This window comes from Phalacrocorax carbo, chromosome 2 (genome assembly GCF_963921805.1).
Source record: "Phalacrocorax carbo chromosome 2, bPhaCar2.1, whole genome shotgun sequence".
Taxonomy (NCBI): domain Eukaryota; kingdom Metazoa; phylum Chordata; class Aves; order Suliformes; family Phalacrocoracidae; genus Phalacrocorax; species Phalacrocorax carbo.
Genome location: NC_087514.1, coordinates 45,383,760 through 45,407,911, shown reverse-complemented (window position 1 = coordinate 45,407,911; position 24,152 = coordinate 45,383,760). Strand labels below are relative to the sequence as shown.

At 34.9% G+C, this 24,152-nt stretch overlaps 1 protein-coding gene across 5 annotated transcripts in view; it reads left to right on the top strand.

Moving 5' to 3' along the window:
• SNTG1 (syntrophin gamma 1) overlaps window positions 1-24,152 on the top strand; it is a 351,074-nt gene that overhangs the window by 253,436 nt on the left and 73,486 nt on the right. For all 5 annotated transcript variants that reach the window (XM_064442735.1, XM_064442736.1, XM_064442737.1 and 2 more), the window contains one exon: window positions 23,095-23,133. In XM_064442735.1, the coding sequence (XP_064298805.1) occupies window positions 23,095-23,133 (39 nt within the window). The remainder of the gene's footprint in view (window positions 1-23,094; window positions 23,134-24,152) is intronic.

Below are 24,152 nucleotides of genomic sequence, written 5' to 3'. Positions count from 1 at the left end.
AGTTTTGCCAAACTACCAGTACGTTCAATGTAAAGGTCTTCTGGACCTGCCTGGGATGTATTTTGCATTTGATAGATGTTGTGTCGTTTTTGCTGAAGTCTATACAATACCTTTTCTGGTTTTCCTCAAAAAATACAGAACACATGGGTAACTCCATTATTTTGAATTGAGTTAAAACAAAGAAGCCCGTGAGGATTTAATTTATATTCTCTCAGATTTCCTTAAATCTGCTTTAGCATCCCAAACCTACCTCTGAAGTTGCTTTTGTTTCAAACATAGGGAACACATTGAAGGGAGTTGTATTTCTTGGAGATTTATATTCAAGATGCAAAACTATGTTCCATCTGGCTGCAATATGTAAAAGTCATTGTATTATAAAAACGTGACAGACATGAATTCATCCACCATCTGCAAGCTTCCACACAGTACAAGCCAACTTTATGGCTATTTATTCATCTTTACAAAGATGTTGCTGTATAGAACCTTTCTTGTCTCACTAGGCATCCTGACAAATGAGGCTGCTGATGTTTTCTCTTGCTATCTTTAGTCCAGATGATTAATGATTCTTGCTACCTAAAGTAGTGTATTTGTTTACTTATAACAATAGATAGATGCACCTAAATTTTATCTGAAATATGTAGCTCTGATGAGACTGTAATTACGGTTGCTTAGTATAACTCTAATTTTGGTAATGCACTGTTATATATTTTCAGCATTTTGAAAATAAGTACAGTTTACAATTATACACTATCACTAGTACACTAGTTTCCAAAAAATACAGAAACAGTGTATCTGATGTTTTATAAGATTGAAAGAGTAAATTATAAAACTATTATGCCAATCTCTGTATTTAATTTATGCCAGAGACATCCTGTAAAGTAACTGTGAGAGTTAGGGCTTGACAATTATCCATGTATCTATTTTTAGAGCTGTCCTAATTGTTCATAGCCCGTATGAATTTATGGAAACCAATGAGAATTTCTTTTCTGTAATATATTTTTCTTTTAATTTGTCAGTTGCCAGAAAGAATTATTTATTTGACAGCATATGTGATAAGTGGATATAAGAAACATCAGAAACACAGAGGGGAAAAAACCCCAAACTGTTGCTCAGAACAATGATTAGATGTGATTAGAGGTCCTTATATTTTCTTTCTTTAATAAGATGGTTATTGACATATACATACTGTTGATGTTAGCATTTTTCCTCTGAGAGAGACGTCTATTTAGAGTCATTCTCCCTTGCTGTGGCTTCCAGTACCAAACAAACAAAGGGAGTGTAGGACTTCATCTGAACTTTTGGGCAAATTGACTGATTTTTAGCTTCAGTTAACTACTTGTTTCTATGTAGGGGTTATGAAAAATAATTTGTTTCATTTAAATACTGTGTCGCTCATAGAAATGTTAACTTGTGTGCTCTTTCTCACATCTACCTTTTGAAAAACAAGGAAGCAGATGAAAACAAGAAGGATTATAAAAACTGAATTGTTTCTGGAAGCATTTCAGAATGGCACTTTGTGCCAAGTTTGGACTCTGTAGATTTGGGTGGGATTTTTCTTGCCTAACTTTAGATGTCTTAAAGCAGAAGGTCTGAAGAGTGATCCTTATGATTTACTTTTGACATCTATTTTATGATGAGATTAATTCCCTCAGGACATGTCTTTCTTTCCTTTGACTGGTAAGGAACCCTAGGGTGGCAAGTTCAGACTTCAATACCTAAGGAGATATGTATATCCTGTCACTGGTGTCTCTGAGGGCCCAGAGAGGGTTTCTCTGAATAAATCTGCCAAAGAAATGCCTGGATATTTTGACAAAAAGCATACTAGTCTCAACCAGAAACTCTGAATTATTTTACTTGTTCATACACAAGGTAGCCGAGAAATATCATCTGATGGTTCAAACTCCACAAATATGTCTTACAGTTGAGAAATGTGAGGCTCTGGCTCCAAAATCTCATGTTTGAGTCTATAGTTCAATTAAATTTTTATAAGGGTAATGTCAAAATCTCTTCTGTCTTGTTCTAATATGTCCACATCTGACACAAAGGTGGTGTGACTCAATTGCAGAATCATCTGTGCAGCCAGTACCTACCAAAGAACAAGAAGATAACAAAAAGGCAGGAGTAGAAACGAAATAAAAAATATCTTGACATCATCATCTCTAAAAGGCAGAGTTGCTGTAATGGAGGCTGGAGGATGGTGTCAATATCTGTTGGCTGCAGTGGTTAGACTCTCAATCATTGTACAGTGTGAGAGAAAACTTGTATTATTATGCAATAAGTTACAGTATTAATGCAGAGATACAGAAAATTATAATCTGACTATTACAGAAGAGGTTTAAAAAAATTAGTATGCTGGCTGATCTAGTTGACTTAATTTCAAATTTTCATCAAAAGACAGACTTCAGGTATGCACTCTTTTTCTTTGTATTCAGTATGTTAGGACTAGTGTCCTCCAGTGTTTGTAGAATACTGAGAGTGATACTACTAATTTTCATTTCTTTAGCTCCCCAGAAACCATGGAAAGATCACATACAAGATTAAATACACAGCTTTAAAATCACAAAACCTGAACTGACTTCTATATTGGTATGCAACCAAAATGCATACTATAGAAATGCATTGTTGAAAGCATCCAGAAAGACCATTCATTTCTGAAGATGGGTTGCTCTCCAACCTGAGTCAGTTGAGCTGCATCTGTGCTAAAAATTAATCAGTTTTAGCAATAGCCTTAAAAAACAGAGGGGTTATATTAAACCCAAAGTTTGGTCTAAGTAATCCTGAAACTGAAGTTCACATGCTGAAACCTGAATACGTTAAATTGAACCTAGACTTGGGAACTATAATCCCTCTAGGAACTGATGAGGTAGAGAAAGGTTTTACTTCTTTTTATTGCCATTTTGGATGGCAGGCCAAAGACAATTAGAAAGGGAACAAGCTGCTGCTTCTACCTTTTCTTACTCATGCTCCCAGTAGGAATTTTCAGTTCTGCTGTTCCAGTTCAGCTGTGAACTGTCAGCCTCTCCATGAACTTTTAAGCTGTACTAATTTCTGTGGTAATTAATACAGATTTCTATTCTTTACCATCTATTTTTTTAAAGAATTTTATGATGGCAGTATCCAATAGGTCACATGAATTTAAAAAAAAACTACACTCTGGAAAAGTCTAAGAACATACTCCAAAATCATGTGGTCTGTCGAGATCCGCCTGTTGCCAATACTTCCCTAATTGGTGCAGTTTGCAAGGAACTGGAAGGCAAAATTTTTAATGCCTTTAGCAGGGATCAGACTTTACCCGAGGTCTTTTTCAAACTTCATTCAACTGAAAATTATTTGAGTGCCACAATATTCTATTCAAATGCTGCCAAAATTAGAAAGAAAAAAAGAGGAAAGAAAAAAAAAAAAAAGAAGCTTTAGGTGTTCATAACAGAAGAATAATAAAATACATTGCAGTTAGTATCTTTTAGGGTATAGCTAATAGAGTCTTTGGGGATTTATCCTCCCTACTCAGTATTTGTCACTCTTGCCCATTGCTTTCTCTGTGGCAGATTTTTATATAGTGAGTGCAATAATACTTCTTTTCCCTTTCCTCTTTCATCCCTTCCCTGAGAGACACTGCAGCAATTGCACATTTATGCTGCTTACCTAGAAGCTAGCACTTGGCAGAGAAGAAACAACATGAACATCATGAGACAGGAATGACAGGCAACTGAGGTAAGGTTGCCAAGCAGAAGGTGGCAAAAAGTTAGTTTTAAATTTATCTTGAGAATGCACCTAAGATCTTGCAAGATTTAGTTCTCAGTAACTTCACTTTTTTCCATCATGGTACATTTACTGAGTAAAATAACATGTGTCTGCGAAATTAATGAGGTACCCATATGTTGATGGTGGAAGCATGGCAGTAGTGTGAAAGCAGAAGGATTAAGAGGTCTACAGACTGAGTATGAGTATGGCACAATGTATGTTTTTCCTGAACTTAAGCCTTTATTTTGAACAAAGTTGAAAAGTTCAGTTGAAATCATGGCTTTAATCATATGCTTAAAATGTAATGCCTAATGAAAGAAACTGCTGCTAAAAGGACAAACGTATTTGCCTTCACTTTCACTGGAGAAAAGCGAACAATAATACCTTATCTTTGCAATGCTGAAGTTTGGGTAACTCTTTAGGGATTCTGTAAGTTACTAGGTAGAGTGAGAGGAAAAAAGTACAAAACAGAAGGAAAAAAAATCATAATTGGACTAATATGATTTGTTCCACTTGTGGAAAGAATAAAATATCACAGGACTACATTTAGTGTTTAGTAAGTTGTTGGAATAAATTAGTAGTACATGTCTCATTTTCTGGTGGATACAACCATCAGTAAGAACATACTGTGGAATGTTATATTATGTGAATAAAAGTCATGAACTGAACAGATTTCACATTTCAGTTTTTTAGTTGAAATACCATGGCAGACCATCAGGATGCTCTAATATTAGTAATTTTGGAGTTTTCAGGGATTTTATGCTCTTAGATGCCCTGTGAAATTTGTATTACAATAATATTTAACTATTTGTTTGTTACTAAACTATGCATGTTTGGAGCAAATCTAAAAAGATCAACATTAGTATCAAACCTCTTACAGTGATATATTCTGTAGTAGTGCAAAGGACAAATACTTTCAATAATTTAGTTGAAAACCTTGTAAAATGAAGACTAAAACAACAGAAGATTGTAGGATTGTAGGAGATTCCGACTGTACACGAGAGGAAAATTTTTCACATTGAGGACAGTCACCATTGGAATAATCTCCCCAGGGAAGTGGTTGACTCAGCCACGTTGGACACCTTCAAGATTCATCTGGACAGGGTGCTGGGCCATCTTGTCTGGACTGTGCTCTTCCTAGAAAGGTTGGACTAGATGATCCCTGAGGTCCCTTCCAACCTGTGATCCTGTGATTCTGAATTCTTCAAAATATTACCAATAGAATAACTTTTACAAACATTATGTACTTTTCCCAAGATGAAACTACTCAGATAAATTGCGTGTTATCAAATAAATGTATAGTCAACTGTTTTTTAAGCAGTCTTAGGCATTCAGGTGTTTACAAAGTTCTGACACTTCAATTTTTTGTTCTGCCACCAATTCTAGACCTTGTAAAGGGAAGCCTACAGAGACAGTTATTCCAATACTGATATTTAGGTCTCTGTAGGAACATTTAAATCTCAGAACTGGATACGCTTGTAACATACTGCTGCCATTGTTTCTTCCATATATGGTTCTGTTAAGGCACATAGATATAAGTGAATAAAAGCTGTCAGTGCAGCAGCAAAATTATATAAATCAGATCTCTCCTATTTTTCCTTCCTTTTTTAACATGGCATGTTAACCAGCCTGACTTTTAAAAATTCATCTGTTTCGATGTGACTGTTATCAGGTGTTATACGTGGCCTTGTCTCATATTTACCTACATTTTAGGCAATTTGCTGCATGTCTTATTTTACTAACTTGTTGGCTGTACCTTGTTAACTGAGGAATTGTGGGATATTTTATATCCTCTTGGATGTAGTGATTTAGCTGCAAAGTTAAGTCTTGCCAAACTGTATTGCTGTTGCTCCAGTGTTTTACATCTGCACTTTTTAAATATACCTGAATTTAAGGGACAATGCCTAGCATATGGCAGGCCAGAAAAACAGAGAAAGAAAATACTCTTTTCTTTGACAAATATTTCCTCCAGAATATTTCTTCCAGAATAGTCATATTATCTGGGAAACTTGTGGCAAGAGACTTCTGTCTTCATAGTTGGAGCATTTGTTATGACACATTCTGATTACGGTGACAGCACTCATCATTAAGACAGGCGGTCTTGATTTGGAATTTACATTGTAAACTTCAATTAGTCATGATAGATTTTCAAATGAAATAAAATTGCCTTTCTGTACCAAACTTCTTCCAAATGTTAAATCTACTAATGCTATTTTTAGTAATATCCTTCCAGTTTTGCTGTACGTAGTAACAGAAATCTTGCAGCAGTCAATAATATTTAATAAAAGTTTTACCATCTGTATGACTAAAAATTATCACTATACAGCTCTAAAATACACTTTAAGAGAAACAATGTCCTTAGAGATGATAAAACCAAAAGCCCTTCTTTTTAAATATTCTTCAAACAGAAGAACCACTGTTTACCTGTTAAACATAAGTCTTAAAAAAGAAAGCCACATTATTGCAGAGAGAATATTTTTGCAGTTTTATATATGACGCCGTCACACAGCAAAGAATCCCTGCACTTTATATGATTCATGCAATTTTGTATGGAGTCAAATTAAATTGTAGCCTTGCGCTAGTATTTAAATAAAAGCAATACATTAGAATATTCAATACATTCTTTAATCTGTGTGGTATTTGTATTAAGCTCTGAGACTCTTTCTCTTCCTTCATTCCATTATTATTGAAGGCTTAAGTTGACACAGTATAATAAAGACTATAATCTGTTTAGTTATAAGGCACGTTGGAGGGATGTCATTCTTGTTCTCAACATCCCACCCTGGTGAAAGGTAGAAAGAGGCCTGTAATTAAGGAAAAAAAAAAATCTCTTCATTGATTTAAAGTGGCAAAGAAACGGTGACAAGAATAAAGGAAGTAGGAGCAGTCTGACTGGGAACACAGGTAAGCCGCTTGGGTTTTTGCAGAGAGGTAACACATGGAAAAAGAAAGTACTCATTATAAGTTGCCCTTTCCTGCCAAAATGCCAAGCTGCCCTTTCAGTAGCAGTTGGAGACTTCCAGCTACTTTAACCTAGTTTTTGTTGTGCAGTAAACTGTTCAATATTCCACAATTGGTTTATTTTAAGTGAGAGTGTTTTGAAAGTGGCTGTTGAATCACAGACTGCTGTTGATAAAACAGCAACTGGGAACTGGGAGGCTAAGCAATAATAGCCTTGCTCTTTGTAAGCCTCCTCTTTTGCTGCCTTAAAAAAATATATATATATTTGAACATCATTATTTGTATTTTACAGCAAGGTTAGCTTGTTTTCACATCCCTTTCCTCTTACTCACTTTTAAAATACATTTTTAAAGGTGGTTACATCAGAAGTTTTGCCTTTATTCCACAACCAATTAAAAAAAACAATTAAAAGAAATGGAAATGCACTAAAAAAGCCATAAAACACCTCAGGGTATACATTATTAGTAGCCTAATGTGTTGAAAGCTCTTCCTCCATTTGGTTGTCTTGCTTCATGAAGTGCTGTAGACATCCCACGCATTCAAGTAGTGCACAGCTTATATTTGCCTGAGGAGGAGAATGGACTCAGAGGAAGAGGCAGAGGGATGGAGGAGAAGACAGGCATTTCAGTCATTCTGGGATGGTTTTAAGTGGTTGGGGCAACAAGCCCATTGATGGGGAAATAGGCAAAACAGCAGATGACCACCAGGCAGAATGTGCTGCAGAGGAAATGAGCCCCACATACTTTGGACTTGCCATTTCTCTGCTAACAAAAGGTATTCTGAAACTCTGACAAGTTTCTTATCTCCTAAAAATACCTCATGGAGTTAAGTGGCAGGCACCTGCAGGCAAAGTCAGAAGTCTGAAATTATGGCTGTGCTGGTCACCTGTGTGTGCATCAACATGATTGCAGGGTTATTCCGGGTTTTTTGTGCCAGTTTGTTTATTTCAGAAAATGAGGTAATGGAATTATTTCAAATTATTTCAAAGACTATCAGTGAGGTCATTAAGTCAATCTTGAAAAACTGAAAATGAAGTACCTTATTTCATTCTCATTTCCCAATGCATGGTACTCTGTGACTTACTGCACTGAAAAATTATTCATTTCCTTTTGGGGATTTTTCCCTTTTTGAACTGTTTGTAATGACCATATGTGAGGTTTCTGCCTTTTTTCGAAGTGTTTCAAAATTTCTTTGAACAATCTTACAGACTGAAAAAGGTATTTTCCCAACTCTATCCCAGCTGAAACCAGGACAATCAGTCAGGAACTGTAGCACAGTGAAATGAAAGAAAATATTCTTTATGGCATTTATGGAATCACTTAAGACAGCTTTGGACTGAAATAACCCTAACTTAGAAAGTAACGTAAAGCACAGCTTCCATTGACTTCTTTGCAACTGCCTGATTTTCCACCCTTTCTGAAAGTGCTTCAGGTTAGGAATCCTATAAAAGTTATTGTTCATGAATGGAAATATTTAGTTTAAATGGTTTTCTTGAATTAATTCATGAACTTGCTGGCAAAGGGTGGAGAAAAATAGATTTGTTGGGGAACGTAGCTGCATCAAACATGAGGGGCTTTTTTCTGGATTTGTCCTTATTCTTCAGTACAAGTAACTTTGAACTTTGCTAGTAAGTGAAACAAAGGTCCCAAAGAGGCAGTATTCTTCATAGAATCCTGAATTTCATCGGGGTTATTTCACCCTGGGGAAAAAACAGTATGAGATCATAGAATTAAATCCTATCATTAAGACGATGGGAAAAAAAGAAGTAAACTGCTCTAATGTGGGGGGGTGGTGGTGGTCCATATATGTATATTTACATACAAATATGTACACAGAGAATAAGATTTAATAGGTGTTAAATGTTAAGAAGGAAAAATATATTAAATCTATAGAAATGTATGAAACATTTTTGTTGCTTCATTTCTTGCTGAAATCAAACCTGCAATCCTTTGCTATGTGCAATAGTGTCTCAGAAGGTATTATTCACATATATTTGATATTAAAATTACTATATATTTTTATGTTTGATGCAGGAAATCAATTTTTTATTCTCCAATTTTGCTTTTTTTTATGAGCCATTTATCAGTTATGCCTGGCTAGTCTGTCAAAAGAGCACTTTATGACTAAAGTGTACATACTGGGTTTCTAAATTCTATTTTGATATGAGATGTGTGATAAGAAAGGTAGTCACTAATTTTTAGATATAGAGAATGTGGAAATTGTGAAACACTATTGGAAAGGAGGCAACCAGGTAGTTAAAAAATGCCTGTTCATCTCACCTGTGACTACTTAATGGTTCAGTATCATAAAAAAACAACATAAAATGCAACTGAGGAAAAATTTGATGCGTGTTAATCTTTACCCTTACTCTTAGCTACAGTAGTGGAAAGGTGATGTAAGGTCAAAGAAGATACACAACTTGGCTCTTTAATGTGATAAATTCATTTTATTCATGAGGCTACTTTTTGAATGTCATAAGACAAACCTTATTTCCATTTCAAACTATTGATAGATATTATACTGCTCTTCCAGTGTGATGCATTGAAACCACATAGAAGATCAGTAAAAAGTATTTTTGTAGCCCATTGAGTCAATATTACACTATGTATGGGGAGGTGTTTATTTGCATGTTTCATAGGTTTCCTGTTTGTACAGACAAGTAGTCTGAATAAAAAAGCACAGTAAAAGACTATAGGTCCAGATTCCAAAAATGGTTATACATCTATCGGTGAATGACCCCACAAACTTACGGCAGTTTTGTCCAGGGAAGAATCTGGTACCTGCCTAGCAGAAAGTATTGTTTTCATTGAGTTTATTTCCTAAGGTACCTTTGTAAGGTAATAAAAAGGATTAAAAACTTCCTATGGCATGTCAGCATGCTGTGGCTTCTCACATAATTCAGCCGATTTCACGTTTTCAAAGCATTTCTAGCAGTTCTTCTTCTCTGGTGTCTGATTGCCAAGGAACTAGACTTCCTTCTTTGTAAAAACTGGGTTTTTTTGGTTTGTTTGGGGTTTTTTTTTGTGTTTTTTTTTTTGTTTTTTTTTTTTAATAAAAATATAGGAATTTAATCTAATTTAGATAAATTAAGTAATCTCACAAAAAATGTTACGTGTTTGTCCCTGAGAAGGCAAGATCCTCTCATCCCAAACTCCCTACATAGTCAATGGATAGAAGAAAATGTCTTTAAGACTTGAAGAAAGTGAACCAGCCCTCTTAACTCAGGTATTTACTTCTATCCCATTAACTATACAAAGAATGCATACATCTCCAGAGGGTAATTCAATCTCCTTGAATTAAGTACCTACCTCTCCCAATTCTAATAGGAAATGGCAAGAGGGTACTTTAGCATAATAGCCTACAGGTTGGAAGAGTCACCCTGACATGAGAGACAGGAGCTCGCCGTGCTACTCAGCCTGCAGGCCTGGTGCCTTCTGTCTCACCCCTGGCCAAAGGATGTCCAGAGACAAAGCAGGGTTGAGGCTATGCTCCCCTTTCCGGAGAGGTTTCTCTTTGCCATCCATTGAGCCACATGTAAAATTCGTGCCAGTGCCATTTAGCAGGAGGCAGGGTTCTCATCCAGGCTGTCTAGTAGGATTCATCCAGTAGGAATATTGCTTAAGTACAGCAGATACGTGTTTATCTCCTTCAGCCTGAATACTGTATGTCCCATATCATGGGTGGGTACTCTGATATTACCTAGCATGACCAAACTGGACATGTCTACTTCACTGTCTATACTACAGTGCAGCTTTTATTTTGAAGATTTTTTAACCCACCTCAGTTCACTAATCTCGTTAACAGTGCAATCCCCCAAAGAGTTGTTTTAGCACAGCTAAAAGGCTGAGAACGTAGAGTCGATGCACAGGCAGGAAGAGAGGAGTCAGCAAAAAATTCTGCAGCCAAGTTTGCCATGAAAGAAAGATCAGAAAAAACACGTCTCATATAGATATCTTCAACTGAGCAGCTGGGGATTTCCTGTATTTGTGAATGCTGTAGTCAGGTAAGCCTTCTTTATGCTTATCCCTTCTGTCTTCTTAGATGTTCCTTTGCAATCCACAAAGTTTTAAAAACTAACAAGAATGTCTCTCAGGTTTTGAGAGCATATTAAGATCCATGCCTCTTGAGATGTTCTCACATCACAGGAGGCATTTCCCACCATTCTGGAGTGCTGAGACTTCTTAATTTGTGGCATAATTATTACTGCAAAACTAGCCCGCATTGCTTTGGGGAAGACAGGTTGACGCAAAATGTTTTTCACTATGAGCAATGGACTTGCTTATTGCTGAATAAAGCTTGTAAATGAAAATATTTGTTGTTTTACTTTTCCTGTTGGCTTTCCCATTTACCGTGGCTGCTGTTTTCTCTTCCAAGGGATGTACCTGGGGAAAATAGTAGCCTTATTATTGAATAGGGAAAATACAAGTTTTACTGGACATTTCTAGATATATATTTGCTTAATATTTTTTCATTGGAATACTAATCTATAGCTGCTGTGTAGATTTAGAAGAACTCCTGTTAGTCGCCATTGTATTGATTTACTATTCTATTCAGAAAGAAGAAAATATTCCTCTTCTTATATGCTACTTCTTTTAAAAAAAAATATTTTGGATTTTATTGGAAAATGTCCACTGAATTGTGAATATCATTTCAATAAAGAGCATTCATGAAGAAAGGTACTGCCAAAGAAACAAAAGGAACTGACATTCAGACACTTGTTTTACTGTTCCAGATTTCCTTTTTGCTGTACTGTTAATAGTGACTTCCATGAAGTATTCTGAGGAGTCACAAAGATATTTCTCCTCATGAGTTTCCTGAGGTACTCCAGATGTCTGCTAAGAAACTGTTGAGGTTTATTATTGTAAGAGGAGTCATTGGAATGCAGACAAGAAGCAAATCTTGAAGGATATTAGCTTTACAATTATTAAATATTATACAAGTGAACAATGACTACATATATGTTTGGTCTTTCAGCAGTGAGCCATGTCATTTAACTACATATTTTTATATGATGCATTTCTTAGAGGGAGGGAATATATTATTTTTGTCATTTGTTTTGTTCCTTGCCAGGCAGAAAAACACAGGCTACTCATAAACTTATATTTTAATAGTCTGTGCATTCTATTGAAAAGTTTGCCTCATTTTGTAATAGTAACAATATTAAAGGGTTTCTTTTTTTTTTTACCATCATAAATAGGGTGTTTCAGAAGAAGAAATATGTCCTTAGGCTGATACAACACCTATGGATTTGTGGAGCTAAGCATTCTTTTTCAGTTGCTCTTTAAATAATTGATAAATTATAGTCTGTATGCATGTTTAACAGCAGAATTATTTCCTTTTGCACCAGGTTAACATAAATGGGTCTTGGTGTTGCTGTATAAACATCACCTATAAATTTTAAAATACTATAGCAAAAAAAATTTCTAAAAGGCTCTTGACAATCTGTTTTAAACAGATTATTTTAAAAGTTATTTGCCTAACAACATAGTCAATATACCTCTTCTGACTATTTAGCAAGTATGCCTGCACCTTAATTAAGCTAGCTACTCTTGCTGCAGCGGTATGGAGATTAACACATTCATTTACCAAACAGTAACCATAAATAGCATTCTCATCTCAAAATGTAATGAGCAGAAGTCAGGAAAATAAAGTATGCAATTTGAATAAAAGAAGAATAGTCCCTAGGTTTGGGTAGCAGCTAGAACTCTCAGGCTTGTAGGTGGTTCTACCAGTAAATTAAGTTGCCATTTACATAGCTGGATAGGTTGCAGGCCAAACTTAGCTTAAAGTAGTTATATCTGTCTGGCCTCTGTTTAGTCTTCTGATCCAAAACCTACTTCCCACTAGCTTTGTAAGCTCATAGCACAAATCACAGCTCATGCATTTTATGCTTACTTTTTTTTTTTAAGACAGACACAGAAACTTCCCACTTGCTCCTGGTTATAATGCCATTCATTCTTTACAATGGAGTGACTTAGAAGGCAGTTTGCATCTTGAACAAGTCATCAGCAAATAATAAAATTACTGATCTGTGTAGCTCCACTGGCCATGTTGGTTTTGATCAGAACTACAGCTCTGAGGAATGTTTTTTTTTTGTTTTGTATTTGAATAGTCAAGAAAACTTTAGCTCCAGAAACATTACATTTCAGCTTTAAAAAAATCTTATATTTTTGCATGTTGGTGTCTTCTATCCCAACCATTAGAAGACATGAAAAGTTAATACTAATAATGGGATTATATTCATCACCACTCTTTCTATCAGTCTGTCATCAGCTTCTTAGCAGTTCTATATATATTGTTTGTCTCTGGTACTCTGTTTACTACTGTTAGCTCAGTAGTATTTCCTGTAGAGCACAGGGGAGTTTACCAATAGAGTGTTACTAGTACTTCTGTATTTGATATAGGAATTGTTGCCTTCATTCATCTTTGGGATTTTTTTCGTCTTGGGTTTTGAGCTTATGCTCTCACAGCAGCCTATGCTTCATAAATAGGAATGATATTATTCAGATATTTAATTGTTTTGGTCAGTTCTAAATTCTCCAAATAGCACACGATTCTAATATGTATTACTATTTTAAGTGTTATTATAATAGTGTCAAGTTTATACATTTAATTCCCACATCATGACAATATCTAACAATGTAACAACATACAGTTTCAGTCATTGTACATCATCTGGTTTTGTTGCAGCTTGACGTATGCATTTCACTTGTAAACTACAGCTTTTGTGTTCTTCTACTCATGTCACTGTCTTCATGGTTTATTATGCCTTTGCTGAATAATTTTCCTGATTTTTATTTTAACTGTAGTGCTGTACTAATTTTCTGAGCATGCGTGTGCCATGCCTTTTTCTTTCAGGAAAGATAATGTCCATGACTGATAACCAAAACTTGAGTAATGAGAAAAGGCATTGTGGAAAAATTAATAATTTGTCTTTATTCCAGTAATTTAAGTGTCATAAGGATGATTCTTCCTTTGATATTGTTTTTACGGTTGAAGCTTAGAGAAGTTGACACATGTTGATATCTTGAAAAGTTGAAATCCTATGACTTGCATTTATTAAGTTATGACATCATGTTTTCCTTTGGACTACAAGGACTATTGATATAGAAAAAATCTATACTCTTGACTAAACAATCTCTTTTACTGCTGAAATGCAGTTAGTGAGTTGCTGTTCTGCAATCTGTTGACACAGATGCACTTTCAATGAAAGATCTTAAAAATGTGTCTTGAACTTTATACACCATGTGACAACTCTCACTCATGCAGAAATATGTCATTTTTAAATTGATTTGAAATTTGTTTTACTTTTTATTTTGTTCTCTGTTGAACACAATAAAATTAGTAAAAGTTCATAGTTTTCTCTTAGGCAAGTCTGAAATGAAATTTAAAGCAAAAGTAATCTTTAAATTTACTTGTAATATCCTCAGTGCTTGTCTTAGTCATTCTTAATGCCAAGAAATTGGTAATTCATGAGAGGTTGGGGAAAATTCTGTTGATTCTTAATTATTCCAAACTCTTCCTGTTAAAGGATTACAAGGTCATCTCCAAGGCAAGAAGAATATACCATCTATTACTGCTATGTCATTTTAACATTATTGTTGTCAACATTGAAAAAGCCCTCAAATGTAGTTCAGTATTTACCACACTTAACAAAAAAAAACAAACAAACAAAAAAAAAACCACAAAAAAAAAAACCCCGAGCTTGAAAATTAATTGGTTTCCACAAAAAAATTGTACCCTACCTTATTTCCCTATTTGGTACTTTGACATATTCTACAGCTTGGAGTGCCTTTCACCCATGGTCCCACACATACACAGCTCTTTATAATTGTATATAATCATATTGCTCATTATTTGATCATTCCTTTTCAGAAATACCAGAAGATACTTTAGAAGATCCATATTTCTGAGGACTACTTCTCACTATTTTATAATGAATTCTTAGTTATTAAGTGAAATTGGAGATAAGTAGAAGAAACTGCATTCTTTAGAAGGGAACTAAATTCAAGAGTTTTAAAGCTAATGGCTCAGCAGCTTGTTAAGTGAAAGAAGGTTAAGGAGAGTCCGGTCTTGACTTCTTAAGGCAATGCAGAAGCTTTATTGCAAAAGAGTCTCTCATTGAAAGACAACTCAGAGAATAACTGAATACAGCGCTAGAGTCTGTGATTAATCTGAATGCAGAGTACAGTAAGCCCCATTGTGTATAAGGAAGAGGGAACAGAAATATTTTACAAAATGAGGACATGACTTTTAAATATAAAAGTACTACAAAGTAATTTTGTAGTGTTTCAAGTGAGATTTAAAATGATTAGTTGTTCAGATGAATGGTGAGCTTTCAGCAGAAACAAATACTGCAGAACTAAGTTTTTTATAGCCCACAGTGACATATGAAAATATTTATTTTTTTTTAGTATCAAATTTCGTAATTGTGGTAATACCTAGTTCATTATCATGTGAAACTACTGTCTCAACAGCTATTTCATTTTATATCACCCAAATTACTCAAGTAATATAATACTGGGTGATTTTTTTTTCGCTTACAGACAGTTTGTTGTCTGGTGCTGTCAGAGAAATTGTCTCATAAATATTGCTGTTCTTCCTGAGAGCTCCAACAGAATAAAAGTGTGTAATTCTTTTAGACAGAAAAAGTGAAATGTGACACAATACAACAAAGGCTAGGTGTTCCTGTAATTTTATTTTTAATCCACTCAAACTAAAGTAAACAAACTTGGATTGGTGGTAGTGTGGTGGAAAATATATTACCTGTAAAGACTACAGAAAGCTTCTTTAGCTTCATTGCCTCAGGTAAAGGTATCTGTCTGTGCCACTGGCAGCTGGCCAATTTATTGAACTTTGCCGGCAGGAATTCATTTAGACTGATATGCTATGGTATAAGTATTAAATGTATTTTTAAAATCGCTAGCTACATTTCTACGGGGCGTTAGGTTCTGTCAAGAGGGTTAATTGTCTCATGTCTTATATATAATTGTGTAAAATTTCCCCTTTTTTCTGCCATTTTACTACCCCCTTTGTCTTATTAAATGCCAGAGTGTGAACTGCAAATGTTGTTATCTCTACTGAAGAGAGGAGTCCTGAAATAATGCAAACCTTGGCAAACTGTGAACTCTTCATGGGAAAGGTCAGAAGCCTGCTGACAGACTAAGAGCGTAGGAACAAAGTAGGTTTAGCTGCAGTCTTCAAGAAACTCTCTCTCATTTGTTTCAGCCAAGTCAGAGTGAAAAGACCAGGTTGGCAAGGGGGACTTAAAAGGTAAAGAGCCATGTGACTGAGTGAAGAAGCAATTCAAAAGCTCTGAATAGGACTTTTAGGGGGAAGGAAAGTGAGGCAAGTAATGAGCTTCAACAAGTATACCATATACAGAGCAAACTGAGGATGAGAATATAAATTGTTATGAGGTGTTTTTCTTCCGGGACCTGCTAATGCTGGAAGTGGAACCTTTAGATGGGAACCAAAGCTATAGGTATCTCACTCCAAGTCTTACGTGGAATTTGTAGGAGTTATGGTTTGCAGTTTCCTTCCCAAAGCAAGCTGAGGAGGGAGGAAGATGCCTCAACTGGAGCATACCTGTTAGAGAAATCTCTTAAGAAGTTGGTAGAGAAATTACATGAGAAAGCTGTCAAACTGAGTGAAATCTGGGATCAGAGGGTGTGGATAAGATGACTGGCAACAAGCCAGGAAGATCCACAATAGCTCCTACTGTGAATGAGAAAAACCTGGCTAACAAGAGGTTTCTATTAGCAGGTTTTCTTCATAGGGAAATGGTCCCTTCTCAGGCGGTGGTGCATTACAGTGCTGCCTGCAGTAACTGAAGTTTCAAGCCTAATGACAGAGTGGAGAAAAAAGTAAAACAAAAACCTGGCAGGCTGGAAAAGCCGTGAGATTAATGATCACCCTTCCCATGAGGAAGAGATCTATTGGTCATGAGTGACTCACTCCTGTGTATGATGAAAAATTCGGTCTAGTGATTGGACCTAACATCTTGGGAAGCCTTCTGTCTCCCAGGAGCTTAATTCTGAGGAATGTTGTGAAAGCCATCTAGCCAAATGACAATTAAGTGAACTGCTCGTTCATGCGGGCATGACCAATTTCAGTGTGACTCTAAGCAGATCAGAAGTGACTACGAGACTCTTGGAGGAAGGCTGAGGGGGTCAGAGCTGTTGTAATGTGCTAGTCAGTCCTCCTTGTCATGCAGGAAAAATGTGTCCTACAATGCTTATATGCAAAAGCAGTGTCACCAAAGAGGGCTTTGGTTTCTTTGACAATAGCATGAACTTGCAAGAAAATACAGGGTGAAATGGAACTGTTTAGCCTGAGGAAAAGAATAATGTTTCAATTTTAGAAAAGCTACACAAAGAGCAGGCAATTTCTTCTTTGTTCCTGTGATGGATTACATGAGGAGTAATGGCCTTAAACTGCAAATAGAAAGAGTCTGTTTTGATATAAGGAAAACTTCTAATACTAAGTAGAGCTGTACTTGCTAATAGATTGACTCATAAGATTCTGAGAGTGCTATCATGGCAGGACTGTACAAATGCATTGGGCACACAGCTTAGATCTATTGAGTTGCTTTTCAGCCATATGTTTCTATACTTTTGTATTATCATAGAATTAACATATTAATATCAGTGCTTGCAACTGCATTCGAAATACTAGGTTAAGACAAACTATAGCTACCATTAGACTAAAGTTTTTCCTCTGTTTCTTCAGCATTCTATGAAAACTTCTGAAAGTAAATATTATATACTAGATATTCAATTGTCTAAGTGTATCTTGTAATGAAATTGTAAGTGAAAAGTAAAATTAAAATTTGAGTCATCTACATTTTTTAATTTCCTTGAGAAATCAGAAAGTATGATATCTGGTGTTTTAAAACAGGAGAGATGTATAGATCAATTTTTAATGATTTAATGATCTGGTTTCTGCTGGGAGAATGACATGGGGTTGCTTATTCTGCAGTAATAACAAATGGACAGAGGTGCTAAGAGCCGCAGACCTGTTAATCAACCATCTAAACCAGATAATCAGCCATCTGATTGATTATTTGCATTTAGATAATTATTCCCATTGAAACCCATCCTTGTTAAATACCAATCTCATCACCTCAAGTGCTATGTCACTCTAGCACTAGGTACATACAGTACATATTCATTTTTAGATTTGATTTTTCCTTCATGACTTTAACTTTCTTATTAGCTGCTATGAATTACCAAAATTATAAAATAAATACTTTCCAAATGACAAAAACACCCAGCCTTGGTTTTCGTCTATATGCATATTGTCTTGTCATCACCCAAGTTTCATAACAACCACAAATATAATGCATTAAATAAACATCAGTCTTGTGTACTACACTTACCCTTGTTAACTGTATGCAACAGCTTTGAAAAGTATTATTCCATCTCCAAAAAAAATTGTGACTAGATCAATAATATTTCTTTATCATATCTAGCATACTTGTTTAATATGTTTAATAATTTAATTTTTCTATTCAACAGTTTATATTCAAGCATTTCTCATGGGTGTTTGTACAGGCAGATATGTAATACTGCCATGATTTTGTGAAGGAGAGTGATCCAGGGTTTTCTTCACTGTGCTCTTCAAAATCTAGTTCTTTTCTTTGCCTTAACCTAGTTATTTGGACAAGTGCAGATATCTTAAGCTTCAGGGTGTTGGTGTTTTGATCTAGTAATGTCTTCAGGATGTAACTGCTTCTTTTGCATTTTGTTATCTACTAAACTAGTCATTATGACCTGCTACTCCTGCCATTTTCTGAATTTTAAATGTTGTTTTGCTGTATTCTCAGTCAAACCCAACTAAATTATAATAACTCAAGCATACTATTTTAAACTAACTCATGTAATGAAGTTTGAAAGTTTAGGACCCCACAATAAGCCAATGATAGTCTGTAGAAACAAATTGTAGTTTTCTAGTGCCAAGCATAATCTTCCAACCATTAAACTTATTTCCCTGTGAGAGTTTTGACAGTTTAGAATTTTTTTAATTTAATTTTTAATGTAAGTCCTAATCACTATTGTATAGAGAAAGGATATAGCAACAGCTAAGTAAAACATCATTGCAAAATTGGGTGGAAATTTAACAAAACTTTCCTTGAATGTCAATAATTCAGAGAAAAATAATAAAATGTGTATTCTGAAGGTCTCTGATAGCTTCTACAGTCTAGTATTTCCAGCTGTAGAAGATATATAAAGTTTATATTTAAAGTTTTTTGAATACAAGTGACTTAGATTTCATAATCTTAAAAAGATTAGCTAGGGGAATATGGAATAGTTATATTTCAGATGGAATTCCTTGATATCTTCAAAGGCAGACTGGATTTGTAGTTGCTAGGAACATTGCATCTTTACTCGGGAATCTATGTATGTTTTCTTAACAAGAAGTAAAATGGATTTGAATACGTATGAAGTATTCAGATGGATTTCCATTGCACACTCTTGCTCTTTGGTGGATAGTAAAATTGTTTTAAATTACAAATGAAAGAAATACTCAAGAGGAATATATTTCACTATTTTGTGAGTAGATGTTTTACTGATGATTATCTATACCAGCTTTTTTAGTCTTAGTGTGATTGATACTGCAGTAATCGTACTCCAATAAGCAACCACTTTTATGATATAAACCACAATTATCCAGATGCATTTCATTATCTGAAGCAACATTTCTTGTATCTCCTTCTGGGACTCTTTTTCCATAATTTTTCAATTCTTATTTTTCACAGACTTTCTAGTAAACCTGTGGTAAAGACATATGTTTCTCACTTTCAGATGAGACCATAGTAGATTTTTCAGGCACTGGCTTTCCATTGTTGCCATTGTCTCTTTAATAATATGCATTTTGCCGCTGCTATTTTAATTATGGAGATTCACTGTTGTGAAACTGTGTTGTTTGTAACACAAGTATCTTCTTTAAAGCAGCACAGTAGCAATAATATTGTTAAGGTAATGCCCAAACTTAGGAATAGGTGTTAAATATTTCAGGATTAAATAAAGTCATAAAGTCATTAATCTGTTAAGTGAAACTTTTTTTTTTTTAATTTAAATACAAGCAATTGTAGTCCTATTATTGGAACATCACAGCTGTGCAAAGACAAGGTTTTGTGCTTTTGTCCTTAGGGATCCTACTATATTTTCATGTAATAGGCACAAATCTGGTATTTCTTTGCAATATCCATCCATTACTGCTGTGCTGGTAGTGTTCATCACAACGCTTTTGAGCAAATGAAAGAAGTTTGATGGTATATGGATTTGCAGTCATAGTTCAGATTACCATTTGCCTTTCGATAATGCTCTTAAATGCCATAAACTGATAATAACTCTCAATATACAAATCTTTCCATACATCAGTTTTCGACCTCTGTTAGGAATGATTTGCATTCAACTGATCTGTTTTTTCAGGGGAGCATTCCTGAGTCTTACTAGCCATCCTTTGTTGTCTCCAAAAGTATTTATCAAATATCTGCATGTATGGGAGCTCACCAAAAGATTCAAGCTCTCTTCTGTGGTATTTTGAACAACTGGCTAATACAAGGGCAGTCAGTACAAGAATTTAAAACGAAGCTTGTAGAATTATTGGATTGCTTTCCAGATGAGACCTCAAGACTATCTCAGGCCTTTGTTCCTCTACTTGTATGTAGGATTCAAAGGAAAACTTCTAGTTTCCAGATGGATTAAGATGATCCACGAGAACTTTAAGTGCTAATCAACCAGAATTAATATCCATCTAGTTCTGCGTCTGGAGTTAGCAAAAGTATATTACATTTCCCTTTGTCTTTACAGCTTCTTCTTTTGTGTCCTTTTGTGCCAATCCTGATTTTTTATTGCTCTGGATAAGCATATCTTTCTAAAGAATGTTCTCAGAGCACCTGCCTTCCTTTCTTAGCATAGTATCTGCCATTGTGCTTTATTTAAAAATATTATGTGCATATTTGTTTGCAGTGTATTGTACTGGTATCCTCTGGTGAAAACAAAAGTTACTCTTTTGCATCAGTTAAATAGTGTGTGCTGTGACTGTGCTTAATAAATAATAGTATTACAATGAGTTCAGTAACGTTATGGAAGACTGAAGGAACACATTTATTTTAGATAATCTATCAAGTAACAGAAGATTTTTTTTTCTTGTTTCGTTTGTGAAAAAAATGTTTACATTTTGATTTTGATTCTTAAGGATTGGTAGATCTGGATCATCTGTCGATTAAATTTTACTCAGTGTATTTTGTAACGTGCTGGGAAGAACAATGTTGGCTAATATCTTTCCATATTGTCAAGACAGAGTATCTCATAATCTTAAAGATCAGAGACTTCTGCTGCCCAACTGCAGAACATTTTTGGGTTTTATGCAGTGTCCAACATTTATGCATGTTCCTAAACATGGGTGTTTCTAAAAATAATAACACTTAACAATTTTAGTTCCAGGTAGAACCGAACACATATAATGCAGTTTGGAAGCTATAACATAATTAAAAATAATGTGTTTCAAGAAATCATCACCATGTTACCTGAAAGATAAACGTGATTGTTTTGATTCATCAAAGTAACAACAGTTAAAGCAACTATGCAATGTAGGTGCTTAGATCATACTTTAAAAAATAAGCTGGAAATTTGCGAATGAGAAGATGATGTTTGGATCATGCATTTACATTTCCCAGGAACATTTAAAACTATACAAGGCTCCTAATGTACTTTATTTCTGTTTAAAAAATTAATCTCTATGTATGAAGTAAACAAAAATATTACCAAAGTATTTAATATGTAACTGTAACTTGCCCCTAAAGAGATACTTTCAGTATTTTGTTTAGAATAGTAAAATCTCTTTTTCTTCACAATGTTCTTTCATAACTTAAATTTTTCACAGTATAGGCTGTAGTCTTTCCCTAAACTGGAATGAAATGCAGAGTTTTGACAAGGATTTTAATAGCTCCTACTAACACAAACAGGGATTTATCATGTTAGAGTATTTTGTGTCAGAAATGTTTGTTATCCACATTTTCTTTTAAAAAATTGTGTAAGATGTTTAGTATCTTATAAACTGGGAATTCATTTTATTTTAATACTTTGTCCACCAAATGCCGTAGCTCCTCAAATGCTTCCCCTTACCTTACACTGAAGAAAGGAGGAAATTGAAGCTGATGTACATGCAAGAAGGGACAGTAGAAATGTTCTTCTGACACTTTTGATTCAGGATATATTTGAAAACCAACTCAGATTGCTTGCCAGCATGTTCTTGACAGTGAGAATTATCCTTTGATAGTGAAACTGTGGGGTGTCAGTGACAGGCTTACAGACTTGCTCAGTATTTGCGTGAAGAATGCAAAGAGGTTACCACTGCAGCAAACAGTCTGTTTTTAAAGTCTGCAAAACACAGTGCCACTCACATCTCTGCATATAGTTATTTAGAGATAATATTGTAAACACTGGAGGAAATTCGGTGGTGATTCTTCTTTTCTTCTAAAAAGTTATCATACCTTTGGTTGAAGCAGTGTAAATGTTACACTGTGGTTTCAGGGCTTTCAGGGCTATACAGTTAATTCCTAGTTGACAATGTCTTTAATTTAAAGATGTGTTTTACTCTTTTACCCATAGCTACAAAAATAATTGTGAAAAGGTAACATAAGAGAGCATAGAATAAATTCTAGGTATCAAGTATCTGTCATGAACATACATGGTAGACTTACTAGGTTTGCTCAAAAGATTTCAGGGCTTATGCTTAAAATATGAAAGAACATTTTTGTTCTTCTAATGGCAGAAATGGGATGTTCCACACTTAATTCTCCTTGTATAGGACACTTGTGTCAGAAAGCTGGCAATGTTTATTTACCTAGGGGTGTTGTTGAATGTTGTAAGAAAAAATTACTTGAACAATTATCAAGACGGATTTTGCGTACTTGATTTTACACCTAGGATACAAGGTTAGAGTAAGGGATGTTTCAAAGGCTATTCCAGCCCAATTTTCCATCATTCTTTAAGGAAAGGTATTTGCTTAAAGCTTGATGACCTTGGTGGATGGCAGTAAGTTGTTCTGAACTATATATAGTTAAATACTCTAGTTCATGTTATAGCTTCTACTCAGAAAAAAGAAAAATACATAGTATTTAGAATTCAGAAACAATTTTGCATGTATCCTCCTCTCTGGGATTCTGAACAGCAGAATGAACCACATAGTGTCTGCAGAAATGTCCCATTATTCATATAAGCTTGTCAAAGATTTCAGTTGCTTTACTGCTGGAGATACTTCTTCTTTTTAGCATACATGATTTGGAAGGGAGTGTCTGATATATGTCTCTAAAATCCAATGGTTTTGATTTTTTTCTTCTAATGACTGACTATTAATCGATTTCTGTATTCATTTTTATAGATTAAAAAAATCAACAGGAATTTTCCAGTAAACCAGCAGGTAAGAAAAAGAAAATTTGGTGTAGTTTCATTTATACTTCTCATTTCAATTGTATTTAATTGTGTGGTAGATGTGCATTATTCTAGGTCAAGAATTCTCAGTAGATTTACTTTACTTACTGGGTAAGTAAATTTAAGTAAGTTAAGTATGTAGATTTACTTTACTTTACCTTTACAGGGTACCTTGCTGCCTCAAAATAGTTTAGTTTAGTTTTGTTTTGTTTTGTTTTTTTCTAAAGTCAAAGGGAACTGGAGTGTTTCGTCAAAATAAGATCATGCCAAATCTTTTCAAATTAACCTGTTTAATGCATATATATGTATATATAAAAGTTTTCTTCAGATTGCATCTTATCTATTTTACTATAAAAGGGGGAATGGTATTGTTATGCTTTACAGAATTAGCCAATATCCATCACTGTTCTAAAATCCTAAAAATGTATGAATTCTACTGTCCAAATGAAAGCATGAAAAAAATGTACAAGGTTATGGAGTAGGCTGGTAGCAGAATTTGGAACAAACTGAACCATCTGGCTGTCTCCAAGTTTATCCATTGGTAGTCTCATATTAGTGGAAGGCACTGCAATATCTTAAAAAAAAGGGAATAGGATTCCTTGAATAGAGATGGTTTCTTGCAAAGTGCATCATGAGCACAATTGCTGCTCTTCTCTGCAGCTGTGTATCAGGTGATTGGGACAAAGGGACAAAGGGACAGAGCTGTGCATCTTGAGAAATCTGTTCTTTCCACATATCTTTTTTTAAAGCAGCAAACCAACAGTCAGCTCAAAGTTAAAGGCTGAAATTCTGAGGTTCTAGTTGCTAGAGATCATAGTATGAATGGACAACAGCCACACCTCCTCAAAAGGATCTATATACATTTTAGAAAACTATGTAATAAAGCATCAATAAAAATATTCAGGATAAAGCTCAGTACACTGTAAAGTGACCAGAGATTCATTTGGAACATAACCTGTTCCCATACTACAGTAACACCATAAATTATTCTGTGAGATAGCACAACGG